Raw genomic sequence first — 21,988 nt, forward strand, 5'->3', positions numbered from 1 at the left:
CGGTTTCCCCCAAAGCGGAGTTATTTTTTGAAAAATGGACCGGTTTAGCGCCCATTCCCCCTGCTTCAGGGTATTGCGACTCAAGAAGTCTGCCTGAATGTTTTCTGCCCCTTTTATATGTAAGGCTGTCAAGGAGTGTAGGTGGTGTTCTGCTCTGCTCAGAATGTCTGCCGCAGCTTCCATTAAGGAGTGTGATCTTGTCCCTCCTTGGTGGTTGATGTATGCCACTACTACCTTGTTGTCTGACATGATGCGTACATTTCGACCCTGGAGTAGCGGAATGAAGTGACTTAGGGCCTTGCTCACTGCCCACATTTCTCTCAGGTTGGAGGATGCTTCCCTTTCTTGACGCGTCCAGGAACCCTGACCTATGATGCCCCTTAGGTGTGCCCCCCACCCCGAGAAGCTTGCATCTGTTAAGATTATATCTGACGTCTGTCTGTCCCACGATATTCCCAAGGTCAGATTTCTCTTGTCCAGCCACCAATTGAGAGAGTCTCTGGTTTTTAAGGAAAGCTCCAGCTTTCCTTCTAAACGCCCTCTTAGCGATCTTTGTGCTGTTAGTATCTCCCACTGGAGTTGCCGGGTGTGAAACTGAGCCCACCTGACCGCCGGAATACAGGACGTTAGGGTACCTAGCAGGGACATTGCTCTTCTTAAAGTCATACGTGGTTGGTTTTGGCCCGTGAAGGCCAGATTCTGCACCTTTTCTATTTTGGACTCTGGGAGCAGACACTCTTGCTTTTCTGAGTCTAGTACGAATCCTAGGAAGGTCTGTTCTTTTAGGGGTTGCAATTTTGATTTTTTGAAATTGACTATCCACCCTAATTCCTGCAAGGTGTTGATCACCCGGGTCAACTGCGCTGTACAGTGGTCCTCTGAGCTGCCTACTATGAGAAAATCGTCCAGGTATGGTATTATGACCGTGTCGTGAATCCGGAGAAAGGCAGTCACTTCCGCTATGACCTTGGTGAAAACTCTCGGGGCTATAGATATGCCAAACGGAAGAGCCCTGAACTGAAAGTGCCTTAGTGTGCCTTGAATATAAAGTGCTACCCTCAAGTATTTCTGGTAATCTGGGTGGATAGGGATGTGATAATACGCATCCTTTAAATCGACCACGGCCATGAAGCAATCTTGGTGTAGCAGCTTCACCGCCGTAGTTACTGATTCCATCTTGAAGGTCGAGTTCCTTATCCATAGATTGAGCCGTTTGAGATTTCTGATTGTCCTGAAAGTTTGATCGGGTTTTTTTTTATCAGAAAAAGGGGTGAATAAAACCCCTTCCCTTCCTGTAGGCGTGGTACCTCGGAGAGTACCCGCTTGTCTATCAGGCTCAGGATCTCTGTTTCTAAGGCCACCTGCTCTTCGGTCACCTTCCTGATGGGTGTGATGACGACCACGGATTTTGGCTGACGAATGAAGGGAATTTTCAGGCCTTCTGTTAGGATGGTTAGGATCCAGGCGTTGGAGGAGATCTTCTCCCAGGTTTGGAAAAAGAGTGCCAATCTCCCCCCCACTGGAATACTGGCGTCACTGTGGCGACTTTTTTGAGGTGGAGGTGCCTCCACCAAACATAAATCCCGATTCTTTTTTTCTTTTATCCTCCCATCTTCTCCTGTCAGCGGGAGGGCGCCCCCTATTGAATCTCCCCCTCCGAAAGGGCTGTCTCCTCTGATCCATAGGGAATCTGGGGAAGCCTTTTTTCTTATCGCCTGCTTTCTCCAGTATATCGTCCAAGTTCTTGCCGAACAAGAATCGACCGTCGCAGGGGAGAGAACATAATTTGGCCTTGGACTGAAGGTCACCCGGACAGCCCTTAAGCCATAACGCGCGTCTAGCAGCATTTGATAGTGACGCTGCCCTGGCTGTCATCCACACAGAGTCCGCCGAGGTATCGGCCAAAAAAGCTGCTGCTCCCCTGCAAGAGATACATCTCCGATAAGATTTTCTCTCTTGGGACCCTTGAAGCCAGCTTTTCTTCTAACTGCTGCAGCCAGATCATGAGGGAGCGTGCCGTACAAGTGCCCGCTATCGCCGGTTTTAGTCCTCCTGCTGTCGCCTCCCATGCGTGCCTCAAATATGAGTCTGCCTTCTTGTCTAGTGGGTCTCTAAGAACCCCTGCGTCTTCCAGGGGCAGGACCGACCTTTTGGAGGACCTGGACACTGCTGCATCTATTTTGAGGATTTTGTCCCATATCTCTGCATCCTTATGCTCGAAGGGATATAGTCTCTTAGAAGTGGATGGAAGGGCCCCCGATTTTTCGGGCTTTTTCCACTCTTTCTCAATAAGTGCCTGGATCTTCTCGTTTACTGGAAAGGTTCGTTTTTTCCTCTCCTGAAGCCCCCCAAACATAACATCCTCTAGGGTTTTAGCCGCCTTTTCTTCCTGTAGGCCCATTGTAGCTCTAATGGCCTTTAGGAGGGCATCTGTGTCTTCTACAGGAAAACATGGTTTACCCCCCATGTCGCTGTCTGAGGAGTCTGAGGAGGATGATTTTTCCGCCTGAGATGACCTTGACGCTGAATCCGAGGGGGAACTAGGGGGATCCTTCCTGGTTTTTTTCCCTTTTTTCAATAGGGACTTAATTGAGCCTTCCATTTCTGACCTTAGGGCAGATATCAGATTGGCTGCGAAACTAGGCACTTCCTCCGCCATAGTCCGCTGAATGCACGCAGCACAGAGATCTTTTTGCCAATCTCTTGCTAGGGGAGATTTACATATAGCACAATCCCTATTGTTCTTCTTGCTTCCCGCTTTTCTAGGCCTTTCCTACAGGGTGAAGCATACAACAGAAGCCCCTATTAACATAATGCTAACATTTACGAAGATCACTCACTACCCGAAATCAAGGGTACCGGACTCGGAGGCTGCGTCGGGGCACGTGACCTGCATTCTTTGGATCTTGATGAGTCCCCCGACCTGCGGCTGGGGCGACTGCTGCTGGAATGGTTTCCATGCTTTCTGCCAGAGGGCTGTGAGGGAGGCAGGGACGCTGAACGTTCCTGCTCTGACTCCATGTTGCACCGCCGTCTGCTGACGCCTTCTCTCTTTAAATACCGCTCCTCCGCTCAGGTGAGCGTCTCTCCCCTCCCCCCTGCGACCGCCGGCCGACCGCTTCAGAAAGCCGGCCGGCGTCGCACCCGGCGCCATTAAACCGTCGCCCTTCTCTGACGTCAGCCGGCGCACCCAGCATGCAATGCGCCGCTGACGTCAGCGGCCGGAAGAAGCCAGCGTCTCTCCCCTGCTATGGGGATCGAGATGCGGCGTGCGCGAAGGGAGGGCGGCGCGGTGGGGGCTTCCCGCAGACCCCGGGGATCCCACCGACGCCCGCACGAACCCGGAACCCCGGAGGGTCCGGGGACTGCACATCCAGCACCCGACGGCCAGCGCTGCAGGTGAGACACCTGTTCTTCCTGTGCCGGGACGGGGCTGGGTCCATTTTCTTCGCCCATGACAGGCACCGACAGTGGGGTTCCTTCCAGGACAGGAACCCAACTGAAGCGGGGGAGAGGTGCCGCCCCTTATGTCTCAGTAGGTTCCTGTCCTGGCGGGGCGGATCCCTCTCTCAGGTGGTGCTGTCATGGGTGAAGGGAAAAAAGTGATTTGATTCACATGAACGGTGAGTGCCATCCTATTTTTTCTCTCTTCATTTTGATGGAATGGTTTGAGGGTACCATGTCACATTGGCAAAGCTCCTGAAATGCCAGAACGGCAGAAACGCCCTACAAGTGATGTAATTTTAAAAACCACACCTTTCCATGAATTCAGCCACGGGTACAATGAGCATATTGACACCTCAAATGCCTCTCAGAAATGTATACTATTGGTCAGTGAAGAAAGAATAATTATATTTTTACCAGTAAAATGTTGTTTTAGACCCAAAATTTTTATAAGGTCTAATTGGAAAACATGGGCTGAGTGCGCCAATAACCTACATGTAATCCGGAACCACTTTTGAGGAACAGTGCAAAGCTCAGAAGGGAAGAAGGGCCATACTGTAGTGCAGATTTTCCTTTTATTGTTTGTAGTTGCAATGACCTACTGGGAGAGCCACTGAGGTGCCAGAAGAGCAGAACCCTCCCTAAGTGACCCCATTTTACAAACTACACCTCTTAATGAATTAATAGAAGGGTGCAGTGATCATATTGACACCACAGGTGTCACAGAATCTAGACCATTGGGAAGTGAAGAAAATTTTTTTTACATTTTTACCACAAAAATGTTGTTTTACCCCCAGATTTTACATTATCACAGAGGTAAATGGGTAAAAATAGCATCAAAATGTGTCACACAATTTCTGCTGAACATGGAAAAACCACATATGTGGTTGTACAGCACTTCTTAGCCACACTGAGACTAGGGTTGGATGGAGTGCTTTTTACCTCCTAGTGTGCAGATTTTCCTAGAATAGTTTGCGGACTCTACTGTATATACAGAGCCCCTAAGTGCTAGAAGAGTAGTATACCCCCCTCACGTGACCCGAATTTGGAAATTATTCCCCTTTGGGAATTTATCTACAAGTGTAAAAATGATTTGGACTCTATGGGTGTTTTCCGGAAACAAGCAGCAGTGGATGTTGCTGAGTGAAGACTGCAAATCTGCTATTGTGGTACACAGTACGCTGCAGTGCTCAGTACATTATGCCCCGATCGTGCTTCTGAAGACATGCACCCGGAAATTAGGCGTGTTCTCATTGCTACGGAATTGCAAAACGTGGACGTTAAATGTGGTTTAGGCACACTTGGGCTCAGAAGGGAGGGGGGGAATTTGGATTTGAAATTGCAGAATTTGCTGGATTTCTTTTGGTGGGTGAGGAGCCATAGCACTTTTCCAAAGCCTTTCTACAGGGTGGGACATTTATATGGATACACCTGGATGGGCAATGTATATGGATACACCTAAATAAAATGGGAATGATTGGTGATATCAACTTCCTGTTTGTGGCACATTAGTATATGGGAGGGGGAAAAGATGGGTGGTGACCATGGCGGCCATTTTGAAGTCAGCCATTTTGGAAGCAACCTTATAAATGGCCCACCCAGGTGTATCCATATATATGGCCCACCCTGTACTATCAGTGACTTGGAAGCCGCCTATGTTTCCATTGACGGATCTTAGGCTGGTTTCACACTAGAGTTTTTTAGCGCTGCGCTTCGTGCGCGTCCATGCGCATGCGTCCTGGCCCCTTTCTTTAACATGGGGGCGCATGGTCTAGAGTATGCACGCGTTTGTATGCGTTTTCGTGCACATGCGTTTTTTTTGTAGTGTGCGCCTAGGCGCGCCGGACGCAACCTGTTGCATTTTTGGTTAAAACGCATGCGGCTAAAAAAAAAAGCAAACGCATACAAAATGCATGATACGTTTTTTGCATGCGATTCTATTGCGCACGAAACGCAGCGCTAAAAAACGCTAGTGTGAAACTAGCCTTACAGGTGGCTTTTTTTTTCGGATTGTGTTGAAGCCGTTATTGAGAACATGTTACATAACATTTTGGATCAGATTTATACTGCACGTTCTACGCTGACCACTTGCTGGTACATCTGGATCTCCATTTAAATCTACGAATGACACGATTCAGATGAAACTCCCAGGGATCCATTAAATATAATGAGACAGCCCCTCTCTCAGAGCCTGGATAGAACTGGTAACCTCGGTTAATCTGTATGAGCGTACACTATATCACAATAGAGAAAGGGAGAGGGACGAACTCAAAAACAACAACCAATGGTCATAATATAAAATTGCTTTATTAAATGGTAGGGCAAGGAACAAATAAAACATTCTACAATGCTGATTAATCACTGCCAAAAATGGGGAAACTGTAGACAAAAGAATTGTCATATATAAGAAAAATGCCACATAAAAATATCTAATCAGGACCTAATCAGCAAGTGTATAACACAATAAAGGTGCCTGTAGGGCCATCTCTAATCACAAGCTGATAGATACAAAAATCCGATAAAGATCAAATGAATTAACACATATATATTACATATTACCTGAAAGACGCAAGTGCAGGCAAACAGAGGGTCCACGTGTCCGCCCCAAAGTGCGTTTCGGAACACCTTCGTCAGGGGGCACCTTTATTGTGTTATTCACTTGCTGATTAGGTCCTGATTAGATACTTTATGTGGCATTTGTCTTATATATGACAATACTTTTGTCTACTGAGTCCCCATTTGTTTTATATATGATAATACTTTTGTACCACTGGCAACATGGTCTACTGTGCCCCCATTTTTGGCAATGATTAATCAGCATTGTAGCATGTTTTATTTGTTCCTTGCCCTACCATCTAATAAAGCAATTTTATATTATGACCATTGGTTGTTGTTTTTGGATTCGTCCCTCTCCCTTTCTCTTATGTGAATTTTAACAGCTGGTCATTTACAGTCCACAGTAGTTTATTGCAGTGGGACATTGATTACGATTGTGTTTGATATGACTACTGTTATATTGTCCCACATGACATATATACAGGTTTTCACTACCCTTCTTTTATGTTACTATATCACAATAGAGGATGCCCGGGAAAATTTGATAAAATTTGGGATATGTGGAACTCTTCTCATCTTAATCTACTAATGCATAGTGACTCGATACCAAGGTAAAATGTTAAGTTTATATGTTGGGGCATCACATGGGGAATACTACAGTGCAAACTGTTAGGCGGAGAGATAGTAGTAGTAGTTGCAGTTGTAGTGTAGGGAACTCTTATGAGCTATATTCTGTTGAACGCATAACGAACGAATGATACTCAATATCCCTCGATTAATTGTTTATTGGTTTCTTGCTCATATAATAACGTAAAACTTGTATAATCTTAGTTTATTGTGCAACTTTTATTGTCCTCTTGCAAACGCCATGTAAGATATACAATTGTGTACATTTTATAGTAAATCTAATAATATGTACAAGTGTGTACATTTTATTCTGTTTAATAAACAAATTTAAAATATAATGTGGCAGCAGTGGCATCCTTTTCAGAAGTGCAAAAAACTGTGGCGGATCACGCTTTTATGCACACCTAAAATGACGGACACCACCGGACTACAGGACAGACGGCATCTAAAGCATCTCCATCTGACTCTATATAGCATACCTTCAGCCAGGGTTTCCGTCTGAAACAAGTATTTCAGAGATTTACACTGAAACTCTAATGTTTACACACAGTTACAGTTTAAAGTCATGATGACACAGCACATCATGGAACGGGAAATGACACCAACTCATGATGTGCTATGTCAGTCATTGGTCGTTAAAATGTAAATGTGGTCTGTGACCAAAAATCAGCTAAGAGGAGCTCAGAAAAAGAGATAAAGAGCAGATGCTTTTTAAACTTTTAAACTTACCATATGGGTGATCAGCATGCCACATACAAGGCATAATTCCACTGGATAACCAGGGATTAGCAGCCAAATGTGAGGTGGAATCTGGCGTCCAAGGTCCGGACAATACTGTCCCGCCTGTTACCATAAGATTAGGGCTCAATCCAACAGTAGCACATCCGGCTGGATGCATCTGAGAAACATCAGAAAGATCTTTGTTTTCTCTGAAATATAGCAAACATGAAAACCATTACATATTCATACAGCTGTGAAAATATACAACATATGTATGTGCAGTTCCAAGGAACAAATACAAAAATACAGCTATATTTACTACTACATGAAATGTAATAATAATTGGCACGCTTAGAAGACAGAACATTTGATAATTTCAGTGATCATACATATACAAAATTCAATAAAAGTACTGAAACATTAAAAATACTAGATTTTAATCTCCAAATTTTAGGTGTTATCTTTCATTTCGACCTCTAGTTAGTCATATACACTGCTCACAAAATTAAAGGGAACACTTAAACAGCAGAATATAACTCCAAGTAAATCAAACTTCTGTGAAATCAAACTGTCCACTTAGGAAGCAACACTGATTGACAATCAATTTCACATGCTGTTGTGCAAATGGAATAGACAACAGATGGAAATTATTGACAATTATCAAGACACCCTCAATAAAGGAGTGGTTCTGCAGGTGGAGACCACAGACCACATCTCAGTACCAATGCTTTCTGGCTGATGTTTTGGTCACATTTGAATGTTGGTTATGCTTTCACATTCGTGGTAGCATGAGACGGACTTTACAACCCACACAAGTGACTCAGGTAGTGCAGCTCATCCAGGATGGCACATCAATGCGAGCTGTGGCAAGAAGGTTTGCTGTGTCTGTCAGCGTAGTGTCCAGAGGCTGGAGGTGCTACCAGGAGAAAGGCCAGTACACCAGGAGTCATGGAGGGGGCCGTAGGAGGGCAACAACCCAGAAGCAGGACGGCGACCTCCGCCTTTGTGCAAGGAGGAACAGGAGGAGAATTGCCAGAGCCCTACAAAATGACCGAGAGCAGGCCACAAATGTGCATGTGTCTGCACAAATTGTTAGAAACAGACTCCATGAGGACGGTCTGAGGGCCCGACGTCCACAGATGGGGGTTGTGCTCACAGCCCAACACCGTGCAGGAAGCTTGTCATAAGCCACAGAACTCCAGGATTTGCAAATTCGCCACTGGCGCTGTGCTCTTCACTGATGAAAGCAGGTTCACACTGACCACATGTGACAGACGTGACAGAGTCTGGAGACGCCGTGGAGAGCGATCTGCTGCCTGCGACATCCTTCAGCATGACCGGTTTGGCAGTGAGTCAGTAATGGTGTGGGGTGGCATTTCTTTGGAGGACCGCACAGCCCTCCATGTGCTCGACAGAGGTAGCCTGACTGCCATTAGGTAGAGTGATGAGATCCTCAGACTCATAGTTAGATCATATGCTGGTGCGGTTGGCCTTGGGTTCCTCCTAATGCAGGACAATGTCAGACCTCATGTGGCTGGAGTATGTCAGCAGTTCCTGGAAGTTGAAGGCATTGAAGCTATGGACTGGCCTGCCCGTTCCCCAGACATGAATCCGATTGAGCACATCTGGGACATCATGTCTCGCTCCATCCAATGTCACGTTGCACCACAGACTGTCCGGGAGTTGGCGGATGCTTCAGTCCAGGTCTGGGAGGAGATCCTTCAGGAGACCATCTGCCGCCTCATAAGGAGCATGCCCAGTCGTTGTACAGTAGTGAGTTCACACAGGCACGTTGAGGCCACACACAATACTGAGCTTCATTTTGACTTGTTTTAAGGACATTACATTCCACTTTAATTTTGTGTGACTCCAAATCCAGGCCTCCATTGGTTAATACATTTGATTTCTATTGATGATTTTTGTGTGATTTTGTTGTCCGCACATTCAACTTTGTACAGAACAAAGTATTCAAATATTTCATTCACTCAGATCTAGGATGTGTTATTTGAGTGTTCCCTTTATTTTTTTGAGCAGTGTATTTGAAAGTGCATTTTATATTTAAAGAATATGTCCACTACTTGGACAACTTCTCATACCCCTCACTTGGTCCCCATAAAATAATAAAGCTTATACTCACCTCCCGTGCTAGCGCCATTCCCGTGGAGTTGGCACTCCATACCCCAGGGCTCTCCTGTGGTTGTGGGATACATGAAGCTGGCATCCAATCAATGCCGGTATCACCTTCCTCGCTCTCTGTCAAATTGAGCAGGAAGAGGAAGTGAGGGATCAGCTACAGTCTGAAATTCCTCTTCATGTTCGATTTTGTCCTAAGGCGGGGACAGTGACGCCAGCGCTGATTGGGATCCGGAGTCACATGTTACAACAACGGCACGCAAACCCCAGGACAGCTAGTGCAGACTTAGCGGGAACAGCGACGGCACAGGAGGTGAGTATAGGCTTTTTTATTTTATGCGGGCTAAACATTTGGATCGGGAAGGGGTTGTCCTAGTAGTGGTCAATCCCTTTAAAGAAGCACTCTTATCAAAATTTGTACCCTCTTAATATATTGTATTCATATTATATAGCACTGTGCACCTACAATTGCTCATTTTGCCCATCTACCACGCTAATTAAGTCTATGACATCATATGATTAAAAACTAACTGGCTGAATCCTTCTAAGCTTTAGGGTGTGTGCACACGCTGTGGATTGTCCTGCGGAATTTTTCGCGCGGATTTGACTAAATCTGCAGGTTTATCTGCAGATTTTCTGTGGTTTGGTCTGCGGTTTTCCCCTGCGGTTTGACACCTGCCATGGAGCAGATGCCAAACCGCTGCGGAATCCGCACAAAGAAGTGACATTCTGCTGTTTTGAGAATTCCGCAGTGTGGGCATTGCGGTTTTTGTTTTTCATAGGTTAAAATGGTACTGTACACCGCAGCAAAAACTGCTGCGAATCCACAGGGCCAAATCCGCTGCGGAACCGCAGCAGAATTCGTAGCCTGTGCACACACCCTTATGTAGAAACAGGAAGTAAATTTTCCCTGTATGAGTCATCAGTCACTATAAAAGTCCCTGGAAGGGGAGAGGAGGGAGCAGCTGGGTTATGTGTTAAAGAGGGGAAGGATAGATGCAGGGAAGAGACTTCCTGTTTATACAGAGAAAAGAGAATAATTATAGCGGCAGAGGGGTAAAATAAGCAACTGTAAGTACACATTGCTATATAATATGATGACTGCAATATATTAAAAACAACAAAAACTTTGACTGGAGTGCTTTTTCAAACAAAACATTACGCAAGATTTATTATAAGCCAAATTCCCTTGAATTAAAAAGTGCTTTTCATGATTACACACTATACTGTATACAAAAGCATATAGTGGAAAACATGTACCCAATAACACATCAAGAGGTATTAAAAATGGAACACACATAAACAGTATTAAAATGGATAATGATATGATGGCCAGAAAAAGGCACCGAAGACCACACGTTGCCGCCACCAGCTCCAGATTTCTCTGCTTAAGTTATAAACTTAATAAAGGGGTTCAAAGCCAACCCAATTCAGTAGCGTAATTATCTTAAAGGCATGTGTACATTCGTTCTCAGAGCATGAAGACAGACTAATACATTTTATACTCGGTTTCTGGGGGTGCTAGAACCGTGCAAATTATGGGCCAGAATACTGGGTCGATGCATTTTGCAGAAATGTAATTTTCATATCTCTGCCGCGTACGAGGTGCGCGCTATGGCTTCTTTTAATATTTCCCATACCTGGATTGGACGCACGGCAGGGAACAAAAGAAATCCTTTTCGTGGCTGTGCAGGGAAGGGGGAAGGGGGAGAGAGAGAGCTGCTGGCACAGGAAATGTCTGGTGTAGGGTTACAAGCAGGCAGAGGAGACACACACAGCTGCTAAGGGGGGGGTCACATCTGCAGCGTGTGACAAGCAGAAGTATCATCTGTAGTGTAACAATGGGAGATTTTGGAATGTTGCAGCGAGGTCATATTTTACTTATCATTACACGAAATAATCCAGAAAGAAATCAACACACCAAAAAGTGCTGAAAAGTTGTAATGAGCACAGCTACCTGATAGTTACCTGAGAGCTGCGGTGCCTCCACCATAAGGCAAATTTCGGCCAAAGTGCCTTCTTATCTTCCCCAGAAGAAGGCACTGTAGTCGAAACGCATGTTGGGTTGGTGGCTCCGCAGTTCTCAGGTTACCATGTTCTATACAACAACTATCTAACAAATCCTACTTACAACTTTTCAGCACTTTTTGGTGTGTTGGTTCCCATCTGGATAATTTAGTACTACTTAACAGTTCGCTTATAAAGAATACCTGAACGCACCTTATACATCCTTGCCTTTTTTCACCATTTGTCTATTATATGTATATATATTTGGTCACTTGACTGTTCTATTACGTAGTGTGCGTAACCCCTTTACCCCTGAAGTTGGTTTACACGTTAATGGCCAGGTCAATGTTTACAATTCTGACCACTGTCACTTTATAAGGTAGTAACGCTGGAGTGCTTCAACGGATCTTGGTGAGACTGCGAAAGTTTTTTCGTGACATATCGTACTTCATAATAGTGGTAAAATTTCTTTCATACGACTTGCTTTTATTCGTGAAAACAAAAAGGAAATTTTCCAACTTTGAAATTTCATACCCTTAAATTACAGAGATATGTCACACAACAGTTAATAAATAACATTTCCCACATGTCTACTTTTATCAGCACAATTTTGGAACAATTTTTTTTTTTGTTAGGAAGTTATAAGTTTTAAAAGTTGACCAGTGATTTCTCATTTTTACAACAAAATTTACAAAATAATTTTTTTTAGGGACCACATCACATCTGAAGTCACTTTGAGGGGGTCTATATGATAGAAGATACCCAAAAGTGACACCATTCTAAAAACTACATCCCTCAAGGTGCTCAAAACCACATTCCAGAAGTTTATTAACACTTCTGGTGCTTCACAGGAATTTTTAGAATGTAAAAAAAAGATGAACATTTAACTTTTTTCCACAAAAAATTACTTCAGATCCATTTTGCTTTGTTTAATTTTGACAAGGGTAACAGGAATAAATGGACCCCAAAATTTGTTGTGCAATTTCTCCTGAGCATGCCGATTCCCCATATGAGGGAGAAAACGACTGGGCGCATGGCAGGGCTCGAAACGAAAAGAGCGTCATTTGACTTTTTGAATGCAAAATTTGCTGGAACAATTGGCAGATGTCGGATGTGAAGAGCCTCTGATGTTTCTAAACAGTAAATTCCACACAATTGACACCATTTTGGAAACTAGATCCCTCAGGGAACTGATCTAGATGTGTGATTAGCACAATGAATCCTCAGATAATTCACCAAAGTTTATAACGTTCAGCCGTAAAAATTTAAAAAAATTAAAAAAAAAAAAAAAAACATTTTCCCCACAAATCTGTTTGTATCACAAAATTTTGCATTTTCATAAGGGTAAGAGGATAAAATGGACCATATAATTCGTAGTGCAATTTCTCCTGAGTATGCCAATACCCCATATGAGGACGAAAACTACTGTTTGGGAACACGGTAGGCCTCAGAAGGAAAGGAGCGACATTTGACTCTTTTTTTTTTTTTAAATTCGTTTATTAGCCGTAACACAACATATGCACACATGGATATAGCCAAAGTAATACACATACACTTGTCCAAACAACTATAAAGGGACAGCAATCTTGCATAGTAAATCCTTAATGCAACTTTTGGATTCATAAGTCCATGTAATGCGGAGATACAACAAGAAAACACAGAATGACAGATTTGCAAAAATACTCTGCAATAAAAAAATGGCAGTAATCAGCAAGTGCTGATAACAAATACAGGGTATTTAGTCGATACTTTTTTTTGCACAAAAAAATGTACACCAAGCTGCTCCACCACGTCAAGGTAACCCCTATTGAAGCAGTCCCTATCTAATGTATTAAAAACCTGAACATGTGAACAGTGTCTAATATGAACAGGATTCAGACAGGCAGCTCCCTAGTATGGGCTTGTGGTCTGAGACAGCTCTTATGTGCACGTCACACAAGAGAGGGGTGGGGTCTCCCAAACCATGCTAAGCAAGGAAAAAAAAACAGATTAAAAACAAACATGTGACATGCACAAATGTGAACACGTCGATCAGACAATGATCACACCACCCACTAACTGAGATACAACAAGAAAACACAGAATGACAGATTTGCAAAAATACTCTGCAATAAAAAATGGCAGTAATCAGCAAGTGCTGGATAACAAATACAGGGTAGTAAATTACCGCAGCATGGGACAGGTGACTTTCAGAGTTGGGCAGTTGGCTATCAGGCATTCATTTACTCAAGGCCTTGATCTGCCCGGCAAGATAATATACACTATGTTCCAAATTGTTATGCAAATTGTTTTTAAGTGTCCTAGCGTTTTTTTGTTTTGTATTCTTAATGAAACCCATTGATGGTATTGTGTCTCAGGGTTCTTTGGATCACTGAAATCAATCTCAAATACCTGTGATAATTAGTTTGCCATGTGAGCCCAATAAAAGGAAAACTGGATATTCCACACTATTGAGCAGGCCACAGTTTTCAAGTAACATGGGAAAGAAAAAGGATCTCTCTGCTGCCGAAAAGCATCAAATAGTGCAATGCCTTGGTCAAGGGATGAAAACATTAGATATTTCCCGAAAACTTAAGCGTGATCATCATACTGTTAAGAGATTTGTGGCTGATTCTGAGCACAGACGTGTTCGTGCTGATAAAGGCAGAAGAAGGTTTCTAACAGGCAAGTTCATCGGATTAAGAGAGCAGCTGCTAAAAAGCCATTACAAACCAGCTAACAGATATTTGAAGCTGCTGGTGCCTCTGTAGTCCCTCAAACCTCAAGGTGTAGGATCCATCAGAGTCCTGCTGTGGTGCATAAACCTACTATTCGGCCGATCCTAAACAGTGCTCACAAGCAGAAACGGTTGCAGTGGGCCCAGACATACATGAAGACTAATTTTCAAACAGTCTTGTTTACTGATGAGTGTCGAGCAACCCTGGATGGTCCAGAAGGATGGAGTAGTGGATGCTTGGTGGATAGCCACCATGTCCCAACAAGGCTGCGACGTCAGCAAGGAGGTGGAGGAGTCATGTTTTGGGCCAGAATCATGGGGAAACAGCTGGTAGGGCCCCTTTAAGGTTCCTGAAGGTGTGAAAATGACCTCTGCAAAGTATATAGAGTTTCTGACTGAAAACTTTCTTCCATGGTATAAAAAGCAGAAAAGTGCCTTCAGAATCAAAATCATCTTCATGAATGGCAATGCACCATCTCATGCTGCAAAGAATACCTCTGAGTCATTGACTGCTATCGGCATAAAAGGAGATGGCCACCATCTTTCCCCTGACCTCAATCCTATAGAGAACCTTTGGAGTATCATCAAGCAAAAGATCTATGAGGGTGGGAGGCAGTTCACATCAAAACAGCAGCTCTGGGAGGCTATTCTGACTTCATGCAAAGAAATACAAGCAGAAACTCTCCAAAAAATTCACAAGTTCAATGGATGCAAGAATTGTGAAGGTGATATCAAAGAAGGGTTTCTATGTTAACATGTAACTTGGCCTGTTAAGATGTTTTGGAGTTAGCTTTTTTGTTCAGTGAATGTGACCTCCTAATGCTGCAAATTCCACAAATGAGCATTTTCAGTTCTTTAAAACATATCAAAGGTTTAGAAATTCTACTGTGCCTAATAATTTGGAACAGTGCATTTTGAGGTTTTATTCATTTTGGAGATTATACTGTTATCATTGGGAGGATTCGTCAATAAAATTCGATGTATACTCTAAAGGGTGATGACTTTTATTAGACTGACTGTAGGCAGTGCCACCCCGCCCATCTGTTTAGGTCTCTGCAGAGTAAATAATTTAAGCTTGGGTCTGGTTTTCCCCCATGTAAAGGACATAACTAGAGAAATTAAACTTGCAAAAAAGGACTTAGGAATCAACACCGCACTGTGTTGGAGGGAATAACTAAGCTTAGGGAGCAGAATCATCTTAATAAGGTTTATACGACCTGTGACAGATAGCGGGAGTTCACTCCAAGATGCAAATTTAAGCTTAACTAGATCCAATAATGGGAGGATATTAAGTTATAAATCAAGTTCACTGCTTTTGGGAATATTAATTCGCAAAATGTGACACTATAGGCAACAAAGATAAAGTATCAAGGTGGGCTCTCAGGCTATGAGAAAGAGGCAACAAGGCAGACTTCTCCCAATTAATGTATAGACCCGAGTATTTACTGAAGTTATCAATGGTATCAATTACATGCGGCAGCGTCTTCTCTGTGTTATCCATGAAAATCACCATGTCATCGGCATAGCTATTTGACTTTTTGAATGTAAAATTTCCCTGAATCATTAGCGGACGTCATGTCCCAATTGGAGAGCCACTCATGTGCCTAAACAGTGGAAACCCAAGGAAAACAAGTGACACCATTTTGGAAACTAGACCCCCCTCAGAGAATGTATTTAGATGCGTGGTGAGCACTTTGAAATCCCAGGTCCTTCACAGAAGTTTATAACGTTGAGCCGTGAAAACTGCAACACTGGCGTCACCAGGGCCAGCTCTGATTGGTGAGATCGATGTGATCATCGATCCCACCAATGAAAGGTCACAGCAGCGGTAGGACCACTCTGTGACCTGTCTGTTTCAAAAAGGTCTTCTCTCTCCAGGTTTCCCTTCCTGCCTTTAGCGGTCACGTGGTACCGCTCATGAAACTCATGAATATGTGCATATTAATGATTGTAATGAGTGGTATCACGTGACCGCTGAAGGCAGGAAGGGGGACAGTGGAGAAGCGAGGCTGAAGAGACCGCGCCAGGATAGGCGAGTATTGTGATATTCACCTGTCCCAGGTCCATCGCTGCTCACCGCTGTCTGCGCGTCCTCTGTCAGTGACTGTTCAGCCAGCAGAGGGCACGGCGTGCACTAACCACGTCACCGCGCCCGATACTGGCAAAACGTCACGGACACAGGAAGCAGCAGACAGCATGAGCAACGATGGCACGGGGGACAGGTGAATATCGCTATACCCACCCATCCTGGCGCGGTCTCTGCAGCCTCGCTTCTCCACTGTCTCCCTTCAGCGGTCACGTGATACGGCTCATTACACTCATGAATATGCACATATTCATGAGTTTAATGAGCGGTACCACGTGACCGCTAAAGGCAGGAAGGGAGACCTGGAGAGACAAGCAGGGGGCTGCATAGACCGTGCCGGGGGGTCAGTATGATCTCCGGGCACTCAGGTTTCCTCCCACACTCCAAAGACATACTGATTGGGAATATAGATTGTGAGCCCCATCGGGGACAGTGATGAAAATGTGTGCAAACTGTAAAGCGCTGCGGAATATGTTAGCGCTATATAAAAATAAAGATTATTATTATTATCTCTGATACCCCCGCTCCCCCTCCCCCGCCGACCCCCAGGTATATGACCCGTGTATAAGCCGAGAGGGGGACTTTCAGCCCAAAAAAATGTGCTGAAAATCTCGTCTTATACAAGAGTATATACGGTATTTTCTGCCATACTGACCCCCTGAAAGGGACTTTAAATGTGAGGTGGTCCCTAAAAAATGGTTTTGTAAATCTTGTTGTAAAAATGAGAAATCGCTGGTCAACTTTTAACCCTTATAACTTTCTAACAAAAAAAATTGTGTTTCCAAAATTGTGCTTATGTAAAGTAGACAAGTGGGAAATGTTATTTAGTAACTATTTTGTGTGACATATTTCTCTGTTTTTAGGGCATAAAAATTCAAAGTTTGAAAATTGCAAACTTTTCAACATTTTTGCCATATTTCCGTTTTTTTCATAAATAAACGCAAGTTATATTGAAGAAATTTTACCACTAAAGTGAAGTACAATATGTCACAAGAAAACAATCTCAGAATCGCCTAGACAACGCGTTCCAGAGTTATTACCTCATAAAGGGACAGTAGTCAGAATTGTAAAAATTGGCCTGGTCATTAACGTGCAAACCACTCTTGGGGGTAAAGGGGTTAAAAAGATATGAATAGAAAGCATTGTGTATAAATAAACAAAATTCAATAACCATTAACATCCCTGGAAGATGAGACAGACTATAAGACACGCTTTTTTCTTCCAAATTTTGGAGGAAATTGAAGGGTGCGTCTTACGGTTCAGATGTATCTTATGTGAATATTGATGGGAGGGGGTGGGGGGAGCGACAGCAACGGAGGAGCGGGTCACAGGAGGCGGCTGTAAAAGAAAAAGTTTATTCACTGCTCACCACGCCCATAGTCCCTCCCACCTGTATGCATTAAAGCTAGATCCTAGAAGTGGGCAGGATTATGCGCTTGTGGAGCAGTGAATATTCATTCTCTTTAATAGGGGCAACAACTGATCGCCCAGTCGCTGCAGGAGCAGGCGGCTACTGCCAACAGTGTGCCCGCTATTAAAGAAAATGAATATTCACTGCTCTCCACTCCCATAGTTCAGGGCACGGGGAGCATTGAATATTCCGTCAACTGACCACAGCATGTGTGGACGCATGGCAGTGACGCCACAAGCTGCTTACACTGTGAAACCAGCTCCAGGCATCAGAACAGGATGCAGTGCAGCGAGGGTGTGAAGGGAAGGTAAGAAGAATCGTTTATTTTTTTTTGTGTGTGCAGTGTGATGTGGGCCATATATACCAGGATGGGGATGGGGGGCATTTTTCCCCAGATGGGGGTGATGGCTGAGTGGGGCCCATGTTTCCCAGGATGGGAATGTGGAGACCCCATGTATACCATGATGGCACTGGTGGGGCATGTATACAAGGATTGGGATGAAGGTGCCAGCTATAGCGGGATGGGGGGGCACGTGTACCAGAATGGGGGGCCAGCATACCAGCATGGACATCAGTTGGAGGCCATGCATACCAGGGTGGGAAGCCATGTATACTAGGATGGGGAGCCATGTATTTCAGGATGGGGGGCCATATATTTCAGGATAGAGGCCATGTGTTGGCCATGTATTCCAGGATGGGGATGAGGGTGCCATGTACATCAGGATGGAGGCCATGTATTCCAGGATTGCGATGGGGAAGGGGAGGGGGTGCCATGTATACCAGGATGGGGATCCATGTATACCAGGATGGGGATCCATGTATTCCAGGATGGGGAGCCATGTATTCCAGGATGGGGAGCCACGTATTCCAGGATGGGGAGCCATGTATACCAGGATGGGGAGCCACGTATTCCAGGATGGGGAGCCATGTATTCCAGGATGGGGAGCCATGTATTCCAGGATGGGGAGCCATGTATACCTTGATGTTGGGTCATTTATACCTGGATCGAAAGCATATATATACCAGGATAAGGAATATTAGTACAGAATTGGGGGACATTACCCCTATAACATGGTTAGCAGCCCTCCCCTCCACCACCATAAGAGAGCATCATGACCACATTCTTTTTCTTCATTTTTTTCTATTTTCCTTCTCTAAAACCTAAGTGTGTCTTATGGTCCGAAAAATAAGGTAAATATTATTCAAAAATACTTGTCCTGTTATTACAGGGTTTCCCAATTACTAGGACAATACCTTCTTAAATGAAATATTCAGCGTTTAGCACCGATAAAATAAACAAACCTATACTCGCCTCCCGTGGCCAGCTCCATTTGAGCGGTACGGCATTCACGGTCCCTGAGCTGTGATGCGGTGGAAGGCCTCGTGATGCCCAGCACCCTATCAGCGCTGGCGTCACTGTCCTCGCCTCCTATCGAAATGAACATGAAAAGGAAGTCAGAGATCAGCTGCAGCCTGGACTTCTGCTTCATCTCCAGTACATACGAAGGCGGGGACAGTGATGCCAGTGCTGATTGGATACAGGGCATAAAGTTTCATTCAACCACATCACAGCCCCGGGACCGCTAGTGCTGACAACGCTGGAATGGAGCCAGCATGGGATGCGACTATAGTTTTATTTTATAGAGCCAAACATTTAGTTTAAGAAAGGTTTCTCCTGGTAGTGGACATCCTCTTTACAAATGAAAATCAGATCAGACATTCTTCTATTTTGCAAGCTCACCGAAGAAGCTTTGTATGCTCCCTGTCAATCCTCTCCAACAGTAATCTTTCATTACAATGTCTAATCCTTTCTTCCACACTCTCCACTCTTGAATGACCTATGAATAATAGAAAAAAAAGGAAATGTATCAATGTTTCCATTCATAAAATCAATCTTTTAAACTTATAGAAAGAAATAAGGGTTATCACCAAATGCATTACTTTTTTAACCTCTTAGTGACAGCTAATTTTGACCTTCATGACTAGGCCAAATTTTTTAAATCTGACCAGTGTCACTTTATGTAGTAAAAACTCTGGAACGCCTCAAAGGATCCCAGTGATTTGCAGAATGTTTATTCGTGACATAATGTACTTCATGATCGCAGAAAATCTTGGTTGATATGATATGTGTATATTTATGAAAATAACAAAAACGTGACAAAAAAATTGAAAAGTTTGCAAATTTTCAAACTTTAAATTTGTATGCCCTTATATAAGATAATTATACCACACAAAATAATAAATAACATTTCCCACATCTACTTTACATCAGCACAATTTTTGAAACATAACTTTTTGGTTTCTAGGAACTTAGAACGATTAGGGACCACATCTCATTTGAAGTGACTTTGAGGGGGCAATTTGACAGAAAGAAGCCAAAAGTGACACCATTCTAAAAATGCACCACTCATAGCCACATTCAACAAGCTTATTAACCCTTCAGGTGAATCACAGGAAGTAATGGAATGTGGAAGGAAAAAATGATTAACTTTTTTTTTTTGCAAAAATGTAGCTTTATGCCCACATTTTTTACTTTCACGAGGATAACAGGAGAACATTTCTTTTGCGTAAGCTGATACTCCAGATCAGTGGCGGATTATAATGAGGTCAATCTGGGCGGTAGCCCAGGGCCCTGTGGTGTGGGGGGGCCCACCAGCCCAGGGTAAATTGCCCCATTATAATCTGCCACTGGCTTCAGGACGTGCAACTTTACCGCTGACCTATACTGGTTACCTGGGATGCTGTCTCTTTAAATGAAAAAGCTGACTCATTTAATCAAACTGCACACTTTACGCATGCGTTGTTCCACGCTGCCCAATTGCATTGCGGGAATTGTAGTCTCCTCTGCCTTGGAACCTTACTGCTTGGGACGTTCTGGGACACTACAGTTCCCATGGTACTTTTAATCTCTGGTGGGCGGACCGTTGCTGTAGACAGTAGATAATAAACTTGAATGCAGCGGCGGGAAGGGATTTTAGTAATCAGGGAGGGAGATGTGTGATACTCGGTAGCTGCTCCGCACCCTTCACCGGCGCTCAGCGGAAGTGTAAGTATCTCACTGTGTCCATTGCTGGGGCTGTGGCTGCATGGCAGTCATCCTGTGTGATTGGGGTACATGGTCGCTTACTAGCGCTCTGCTGTGTGTCATAAGCCTGGTAAAGTTAGTATATACAGTCACTGTGGTGTAATGCACACATTGCGGCTCAGGCTTCCATTTATTGCGAATACATGTGGTGCTGTATACCATGTGCCGCTGCCTGTATACCATGTGCCGCTGCCTGTATACCATGTGGTGCTGTATACCATGTGCCGCTGCCTGCATACCATGTGCCGCTGCCTGTATACCATGTGGTGCTGTATACCATGTGCCACTGCCTGTATAACATGTGGTGCTGTATACCATGTGCTGCTGTCTGTATACCATGTGGTGCTGTATTCCATGTGCCGCTGCATACCATATGCCGCTGCCTGTATACCATGTGGTGCTGTATACCATGTGCCGCTGCCTGTATACCATGTGGTGCTGTATACCATGTGCTGCTGCCTGTATAGCATGTGGTGCTGTATACCATGTGCCGCTGCCTGTATACCATGTGGTGCCGTATACCATGTGCCACCGCCTGTATACCATGTGCTGCTGCCTGTATACCATGTGGTGCTGTATACCATTAGTCGCTGCCTGTATACCATGTGCCGCTGCCTGCATACCATGTGCCGCTGCCTGCATACCATGTGGTGCTGTATACCATGTGCCGCTGCCTGTATAATATGTGATGCTGTATACCATTAGCCGCTGCCTCCATACCATGTGGTGCTGTATACCATGAGGCTGTGTTATATACCATGGGGGGTACATTATGTTCAATGGGGGAGGCTGTTATATAATATGGGGGGCTACATTATATTCTATTGGGAGGTGGGCTGTATTATATTCTATTCAGGGCTACATTATATTCTAATGGTGGCTGTTTTATATTTATTATATTCTATGGGGGGTGATTGCATCATACTCTATGAGAGGGCTACATTATATTCTGGGGGGCTAGATTATATTGTATGGGGGCTTCATTGTATTCTATGGAGGGGCTACATTATACTATATAAGGGGCTGCATTATATTCTATGGGGGGGCTGTATTAACCTCTATGAGGAGGCTGGATTATATTCTATGGGGGGTTACATTATATTCTGTGGGGTGGCTGCATTATACTATAAGAGGGGGTCTGCATTATATTCTATGGGGGGTTACACTATATTGCATGGTGGGGCTGCATTATACTCTGTGGGG

At 44.2% G+C, this 21,988-nt stretch overlaps 1 protein-coding gene across 8 annotated transcripts in view; it reads right to left on the bottom strand.

The window, feature by feature from the left end:
• The window catches only part of TNRC18 (trinucleotide repeat containing 18), a 753,175-nt gene that overhangs the window by 567,554 nt on the left and 163,633 nt on the right, over nt 1-21,988 (bottom strand). For all 8 annotated transcript variants that reach the window (XM_073558135.1, XM_073558139.1, XM_073558141.1 and 5 more), the window contains 2 exons: nt 19,442-19,538; nt 7,357-7,556 (listed from right to left, as the gene is read on the bottom strand). In XM_073558135.1, the coding sequence (XP_073414236.1) occupies nt 7,357-7,556; nt 19,442-19,538 (297 nt within the window). The remainder of the gene's footprint in view (nt 1-7,356; nt 7,557-19,441; nt 19,539-21,988) is intronic.

Source organism: Dendrobates tinctorius, unplaced genomic scaffold (genome assembly GCF_039654945.1).
Source record: "Dendrobates tinctorius isolate UK_male_01 unplaced genomic scaffold, ASM3965494v1 ptg000254l, whole genome shotgun sequence".
Classification (NCBI taxonomy): Eukaryota; Metazoa; Chordata; class Amphibia; order Anura; family Dendrobatidae; genus Dendrobates; species Dendrobates tinctorius.